We start from the raw sequence: 8,556 nt of genomic DNA, 5'->3' as shown, positions 1-8,556 counted from the left end.
AGGGGTACAGTGTGGGGGTACAGGGGGTGTTTAGGGGTACAGGGGGTGTTTAGGGGTACAGTGTGGGGGTACGGGGGGTGTTTAGGGGTACAGGGGGTGTTTAGGGGTACAGTGGGTGTTTAGGGGTACAGGGGGTGTTTAGGGGTACAGTGGGTGTCTAGGGGTACAGGGGGTGTTTAGGGGTACGGGGGGTGTTTAGGGGGTACAGTGTGGGGTACAGGGGGTGTTTAGGGGTACAGGGGGTGTTTAGGGGGTACAGTGTGGGGGTACAGGGGTGTTTAGGGGTACAGGGGGTGTTTAGGGGGTACAGTGTGGGGGTACAGGGGGTGTTTATGGGTACAGTGTGGGGGTACAGGGGGTGTTTAGGGGTACAGGGGGTGTTTAGGGGTACAGGGGGTGTTTAGGGAGTACAGGGGGTGTTTAGGGGGTACAGTGTGGGGGTACAGGGGGTGTTTCGGGGGTACAGGGGGTGTTTAGGGGTACAGGGGGTGTTTAGGGGGTACAGTGTGGGGTACAGGGGGTGTTTAGGGGTACAGTGTGGGGGTACAGGGGGTGTTTAGGGGGTTCAGGGGGTGTTTAGGGGGTACAGGGGTGTTTAGGGGTACAGGGGTGTTTAGGGGTACAGGGGGTGTTTAGGGGTACAGGGGTGTTTAGGGGTACAGGGATGTTTAGGGGTACAGGGGGTGTTTAGGGGTACGGGGGGTGTTTAGGGGTACAGGGGTGTTTAGGGGTACAGTGTGGGGTACAGGGGGTGTTTAGGGGTACAGTGTGGGGTACAGGGGGTGTTTAGGGGGTACAGTGTGGGGGTACAGGGGGTGTTTAGGGGGTACAGTGTGGGGGTACAGGGGGTGTTTAGGGGTACAGGGGGTGTTTAGGGGTACGGGGGGTGTTTAGGGGTACAGGGGGTGTTTAGGGGTACAGGGGGTGCTGCTCTGTCTCTCTGTCTCCCGGTGCCGGCGGCACTAGAGGGCGGCAGGAGCGGCCTCGGCCTCACTCTGCGCGGCGGCAGCGGGCGGGAGGCTGCGAAGCGCCATCGAGCCGGAGACACAAAGAGAGGCGGCGGCTCGGCCCGGACTCGCCCCGCTCCGCCATGCCGGCCTCCCCGGCTCCCCGCGCACACTGAGCGGCTCTGCCCCGGGCCGGGGGCCCAGGCTCGGATCGGCGGCCTCTGGGTGCTTCCGGGGCCGGGATGAGCTCCGCCGAGCAGACGGTGACCTGGCTGATCAGCCTGGGGGTGCTGGACTCCCCCAAGAAGAGCGTGTCCGACCCCGAGGCCTTCCTGCTCAGCTCGCTGCGGGACGGCCTGGTGCTGTGCCGCCTCCTGGAGCGCCTGCTGCCCGGATCCATCGACAGGGTGAGTGCGGGCCCGGGGCTGCAGCACCCCCCCCACCCCCACACACCCCCACACAACACCCCCCACCCCCACCTCACACAGCACCCCCACACCCCCACACACCCCCACACAACACCCCCCCCACCCCCACCTCCACACAACACCCCCACCCTCACCCCCAACCCCCACACAACACCCCCCCACCCCCCCACACCCCACACACCCCCACCCCCACACAACACCCCCACACACCCCCACCCCCACACAACACCCCCCCACCCCCACCTCCACACAACACCCCCACACCCCCCCACACACCCCCACACAACACCCCCCCACCCACACAACTCCCCCACCCCCACCCCACAACCCCCCACCCCCACCCCACAACCCCCCCCGCCCCCACACAACACCCCCCCACCCGCCCCCACACAACTCCCCCCCACCCCACAACCCCCCCCACCCACCCCCACACAACTCCCCCACAACACCCCCCCACCCACCCCCACACAACACCCCCACCCCCACACAACACCCCACTCACCCCCCCACTCACCCCCCCATCTCCCCCTCACCCCCTCACCCCCTCCTCACCCCCATCTCCCCCTCACCCCCCCAACCCCCCGCACCTCCCACATCCCACACCTCCCACTCCACACCCCCCCAACCCCCCCACCCCCAGTCACCCCCCCAAAAAAACATAACCCCCAATTCCCTTCACCCCTCACCCTCCCTGCCCCCAAACCCTCACCCCCTCACTCCCAATCCCCTCCCTACCCCCTCATCCATCCCCATGGATTTCACCCCATCCTAATCCCCCATCCCCAACCCTCCATCACCCATCCCCAACCCTCCATCACCCTCACCCCTCCGTCGCCCTCACCCCTCGCCCAACACCCCCCCCCCCACTCTAAAATTTATTGGATGAAGTGTAATGTGGACAAATGTGAAACAACGTTGGCAGGAAGAATAGAAACACAGCAGCTGATCTAAATGGAGATTATAGAGCTCTGATGTACAGAGGGATCTGGGTGTACAGAGCTTTGATTTACAGAGGGATATCTGATGAATAGAGGGACCTGGCCTTACAGAGGGATCTGGGTGTACAGAGGTCCAATGAATAGAGGGATCTGGATGTACAGAGCTCTGATGTACAGAGGGATCTGGGTGTACAGAGCTTTGATTTACAGAGGGATATGGGTGTACAAAGCTCTGATGAATAGAGGGACCTGGCCTTACAGAGGGATCTGGGTGTACAGAGGTCCGATGAATAGAGGGATCTGGGTGTTTAGAGCTCTGATGTATGGAGGGATATGGGTATGCAGAACTCTGATGTACAGAGGGATCGGGGTGTACGGAGCTCTGATGTACAGAGGGACCTGGGTGTCGTGGTAGATGAGTCAGGAAAGATTAGTATGCCGGTACAGCAAATGATTTGGAACATTAATTGCATATTTATTGTGAGGGGAATGGAATATAAAAGTTGGGATGTTTTGCTACATTAGTGCAGGGCATTGGTAACATCACATCTTGAGAACAGTGTACAGTTTCAGTCCCCTTCAAGAAGCGATAAAGCAAATTTGAGCAGGTTCACTTGGAAACTGAAGAGCAAATATGTAAGGCAATTACAGATAGCTCCAAGAAAAATAGGGTGGTAATAGACAGAGATTTTAATTTTCCCAACATTGACTGGGGCAGCCATAGTATTAGAGGTTGGAAGGAGAGAAATTTGTTTGTACTCAGGAGGAATTTCTCATTCAGTATGTGGATGGCCCGACTAGAGAGGGGGCAAAACTTGACCTCCCCTTGGGAAATGAGGAAGGGCAGATGACAGAAGTGTTAGTGAGGGATCACTCTGGGACCAGTGACCATAATTCTATTAGTTTGAAGATAGCAATGGAGAATGATAGGTCTGTCCCAAAGCTTAAAATTCTAAATTGAGGCAAGGCCAATTTTGATGGTATCAGGCAGGAACTTTCAAAGGTTAATTGGGGGAGTCTGTGGGAAGGCAAAGGGACGTCTGGTAAGTGGCACGCTTTCAGAAGTGTGTTAACCAGGGTTCAGGGTAGGCACGTTCCTGTTAGAGTGAAGGACGGCAGAAGTCGGGAACCCTGGATGACTCAGGATATAGAGGCCCTGGTCAAGAGAAAGAAAGAGGCACATGACATGCATAGGCAGCTGGGATCAAGTGAATCTTTTGAAGAGTATAGCGGGTGTAGGAGTAGAGATAAGAGAGAAATCAGGAGGGCAAAAAGGGGATACAAAATTGTTTTGGCAGATAAGCAAAGGAGAATCCAAAGAGCTTCTACAAATACATAAAGGGCAAAAGAGTAACAACGGAGAGAGTAGGGCCTGTTAAGGATCAACAAGGTCATCTATGTGCAATCCACAAGAGATGGATGAGATCCTAAATGAGCATTTCTTAACAGTATTTACTGTTGAGAAAAACATGGATGTTAGGGAACTTGGAGAAATAAATAGTGATGTCTTGAGAAATGATGTCTTGAGAAGTCTTAAAGCACATCAAGGTAGATAAATCCCTGGGACCTGATGAAGTGTATCCCAGGATGTTGTGGGAGGCTAGGGAGGGAATTGCGGGTCCCCTAGCAGAGATATTTCAATCAATAGTCACGGGTGAGGTGCCTGAAGATTGGAGAGTGGCAAATGTTGTGCCTTTGTTTAAAAAGGGCTGCAGGGAAAAGCCTGAAAACTACAGGCCAGTGAGTCCCACATCTGAGGTGGGTAAATTGTTGGAAGTATTTTGAGAGGCAGGATCTACAGGCATTTAGAGACGCAAGGACCGATTAGGGACAGGCAGCGTGGCTTCGTGAGTGGAAAATCATGTCTCACAAATTTAATTGAGCTTTTTGAAGGGGTAACCAAGATGGTAGATGAGGGCAGTGCAGTTGAAGTTGTCTACATGGACTTTAACAAGGCCTTTGACAAGGTACCGTATGGTAGGTTGTTGCATAAGGTTAAATCTCACAGGATCAAGGGTGAGGTATCTAAATGGATACAAAATTGGCTTCTTGACAAAAGCCAGAGGGTGATTGTAGAAAGTTATTTTTCAAACTAAAGGCCTGTGACCAGCGGTGTGCCTCAGGGATTGGTGCTGGGTCCACTGTTATTTGTCATTTATATTAATGATTTGGATGAGAATGTAGGGGGCATGGTTAGTAAGTTTGCAAGATTGGTGGCGTAGTGTACAGTGAAAAAAGTTATTTCCCATTGCAATAAGATCTTGATCAATTGGGCCAGTGGGCTGCCGAATGGCAGATGGAGTTTAATTTAAGCAAATGCAAGATGTGCATTTTCGTAGGCTGAACCAGGACAGGATTTACTCAGTTAATGGTAGGGCGTTGGGGAGATTTACAAAACAAAGTGACATAGAGGTACGTGTTCATAGCTCTTTGAAAATGGAGTCACAGGTGGACAGTGGTGAAGAAGGCAGTCAGCATGCTTGATTTCATCAGTCAGAATACTGAATATAGGAGCTGGGATGTCTTGTTGAAGTTGTACAAGACATTGGTAAGGCCACACTTGGAATACTGTGTACAGTTTTGGTCACCCTATTATGGAAAGGATATTATTAAACTAGAAAGAGTGCAGAAAAGATCTACTAGGATGTTACTGGGACTTGATGGATTGAGTTATAAGGAGAGGCTGGATAGACTGGGACTTTTTTCTCTGGAGCATAGGAGGCTGAGGGGTGGTCTTATAGAGATCTATAAAATAATGAGGAGCATAGACAAAGTAGATAGTCAGTATCTTTTTCTAAAAGTTGGTGAGTCTAAAACTAGAGGACATAGGTTTAAGGGGCATTTTGGCATGGCCAATTAACCTAACCTGCACATCTTTGGACTATGGGAGGAAACTGGAGCACCTGGAGGAATCCCAAGCAGACACGGAGAGAACATGCAAACTCCACACAGACAGAGACCCAAGCCGGGAATTGAACCTGCGTCCCTGGTACTGTGAGGCAGCAGAGCTAACCACTGTGCCACCATGCCACCCAAATTTAATTTCAAATTTTTTCATGAATTGAATTTATATTCCACTAGCTGATCTCATTGACCCCCTGTCCTTGGAGTATTAACCTGGACTTCTGGATCACTAACTCAGTGACATTACCCCAACACAATCATCTTCCCTTAACTCTGTTTCTCTTGTTTCTCTCTCCTATTCTGCTCAGTGAGGGTATTGAGAGAAATAAATAAGACGGGTACATGGAGTGAGGATCACAACAGCCATGTTTTAATTTAATTCTTTATTTTTTACTGATTGAGTTGAAGGGCTGAATGGCCTCCTGTCCCTATGTAGTTGACTGAAAACAATCCATAACACCTGAAACTACATTTTGCAAGAGAACAAGTACGTAATGCTTCACAGGTATTTTTAATAACTGGATTTTGCTGGGCTAACAGATGAAATGTGTTGGGATTTCTGACTCCCTGAGTTGGCCAGCTATATGATTAGAGAGCTTGTAGTTCCTTTCACGAATGATCTTGAAAGGATGGGCAAAGGATTGATGCTCAGTAAAGATTAAACTCTTTCAGCAGAGTGAACTGGCAGGAAAAACGCTCGCTTCACGATAAATGATATTTAATCTCCTCATTCTGCTAATCTGCCCTTTTAGCACCACTTTTAAAAATTGCAGATGGCAATCTCTTCACTGGCCTGTTGTGAGTTACTAGAAGGAAAAAGAAAGGCTTGTGCTGTATTACTGTAAAGTCTTTCACAACCTCAGGCCATTCAAAGACCTCCACAAACAGTGAATCATAGAATTCCTACAGTGCAGAAGAAGTCATTCACCCCATTGAGTCTGCACCGCCTCTCTGACAGAGTACTCCACTCTGACCGCCTCCCCCGCCCAGGCTGTCTCATCCACATAACCCCACCCATTTCGCATGGCTAATCCACCTAACCTACACATCCTGGGATACTCAGGGGCAAAATCAGTGTGGCCATTCCACCTAACCTGCACATGTTTGGACATTAAGGGACAATTTATCATGGCCAATCCACCTAAGCTTTGGAGTGTGGGAGGAAACCCATGCAGACACTGGGAGAATGTGCAGAGTTTGTGTGATCACCCAAGTCCAGAATTGAACCCGGTTCTTTGGTGCTGTGAGACAGCAGTACTAACCACCGTGCCACTGAGGTGTGGCTACTTTTGTAATGTAGTAAACACAACAGCCAGTTTATACACAGCAAGCTCCCACAGACAGGTTCTTTCAATGCTGATGTTGATTGAATAGGACACCACTGAAGGGAGATCAACTGCCCCCTCTACTTCAAAATGGTGCCATGGAATCTTTTAATTCTTTCTTAGAGGGTTGGCAGGGCCTCAGTTTAATGTCTCCTGATGAAAGATAGCTCCTCTGACAGTGCAGCACTCTGTCAATAACTGTCCTGGTTGTGCCAGCAGACTATGGGGTTCAAATCACTGGAGTGGGCCTTGAATCCACAGATCTCTGACTTCGAGGCCCCACTGAGTTACAACTGATGCCTCAACTAGAACTGCGAGAGAATTGCCCAAGAGGGGAGGCAAGAGGATTCAGCATCAAACTTTGGATGTTGGTTTACCTGCTCAGGTCTTTCAAATTAGTAACCACAACAATTCCATTTGCTCTATAGAAATGTATGCTTTAAAAATCAGTTGCATCAAACAACGATAAACTCAAATTAATTTCACTTGAGTCATAATCTTCTGACTCGTGTGTGAGTGCTCTGCTGAGCCAATTCCAGTCTTGGGTCACTGTCTGCGTGGAGTTTTCACCTTCTATCCATGTTTATGTGGATTTCCTCCAGGTGCTCTGGTTTCCTCCCACAGTGCAGGTTAGGTGGATTAGCTATATTGAATTGTCCCTTAGTGTCCCAAGATATAAGTTAGGGGATTAGCAGGGTAAATAAATGGGGTTAGGGAATGGGGCCTGGGTGGGATGCTCTGTCAATGAGTTGATGCAGACTTGATGGGCTGAATGGCCTCATTCTACACTGTAGGGATTCTGATTCTATGAAATAATGGGGGTGTTACAGGGTAAGCCTGGGTGAGAGTTAGTGTAGACTTAATTGGCCTCCCTCTGCATTATAGTGATTCTGTATCTGTTTCTGTGGATAGGTCTCTGTTTCTGGGTTTGCATGCACCCGTTCTTGTCAGGTAATTGTGAGCTGAATAAAAGCATTGGGTTAAATATTTAATTTTATTTTTGTGCAGACCATGATTTGATGGGTGTAGTTACTGGGGATGGAGATCAGTTCCCTGGTTTGTCATTAGTAATTTTCCAGTTGTTCGCTTGAACGTGTCAATCGTGAATTGTTTGCATTAAATTTCACAGTGCGCAAAGCTCGGTGTGCTAACTTGTAGAACAATATTTTGACAAATTGTTTGAAGTGCCGCTGTGGCCACTGGTGGTTACAGCTCAGGTAATAGTTAATATTTTCCACACAAATGCCTTGGTAATAAACCAAGGTTCCAGTGAGTTAGTTTATTACCTTCACTGAGAGAAGAAAGTGAAAGTTCCCATGTGCAATGTAGCACGGCTGTAGTAAAATTAAGGTGAGGTAAATCCCAAATTGGTGACCCCAAAACCTAGAATTTAAAAGCTTGAAGATTATGTGAAGGAAGTGAGGAGCTTTTGAAGAGTGGGACTAGAGGAAGAGAATGTGAACTGAGTGTTCATAGGGGATGCAAGAAACAAGAGATTTTTTGGAACTGAAGGGAAGTGAGAGTAGAAAGCTCAGTACTGATGGATATAATTGTTGTGACGGAGCTTTACAGTCCCTTTTCCTTGGACACTTTTCAGAAAGGCAAGAGATCAAAAGTCAGAAACGGAATCAAGATTCAAGACTAGAGCAGACTTGAGAGTTATGGAGATGCAAAAATAGTTGAAAAATTAAGTATTTGGTACAAAGAAGGAGCTAAATTTCCAGAAAGCAATTTTACCAGTGGAGGGAGATTGGGGTTCTATTTGTCATGGAGCAGTCATCCAATCAAAGGGTTAATGCCCTGTAGCTAGTATATCATATTTGACTATTATCAATCCAGGTGAAGCTAATGGTTTATCTATTAATCAGAATGCAATGAATAAAAGTCTGTTGTTGGTCTTTGATCTCAATACTTGTCTCTTTAAACTAAGTAGTAGAGGGGGAGGGGTCAGCTTCATGGAAAATTAAAAATTAGAGAAGGTAAGATTGTAGGTTAGTGATGAGGTAGATTGTTA

At 48.9% G+C, this 8,556-nt stretch overlaps 1 protein-coding gene across 3 annotated transcripts in view; it reads left to right on the top strand.

Moving 5' to 3' along the window:
• Window positions 1-971: 971 nt before the first annotated feature.
• The window catches only part of LOC145349491 (rho guanine nucleotide exchange factor 7-like), a 112,102-nt gene continuing 104,517 nt past the window's right edge, over window positions 972-8,556 (top strand). The window contains exon 1 of one of the 3 annotated variants that reach the window (XM_080198027.1): window positions 972-1,354. In XM_080198027.1, coding sequence (XP_080054153.1) covers window positions 1,190-1,354 — 165 coding nt within the window. In that variant the 5' untranslated portion in view covers window positions 972-1,189. The remainder of the gene's footprint in view (window positions 1,355-8,556) is intronic. The other 2 variants (XR_013888080.1, XM_080198026.1) reach the window with 2 other exon arrangements.

Source organism: Carcharhinus amblyrhynchos, chromosome 10, assembly GCF_965287045.1.
Source record: "Carcharhinus amblyrhynchos chromosome 10, sCarAmb.v2.hapA, whole genome shotgun sequence".
NCBI classification, from domain to species: domain Eukaryota; kingdom Metazoa; phylum Chordata; class Chondrichthyes; order Carcharhiniformes; family Carcharhinidae; genus Carcharhinus; species Carcharhinus amblyrhynchos.
The sequence above is the reverse complement of the archived record's forward strand: the minus strand, read 5'-3'. Positions and strand labels throughout refer to the sequence as shown.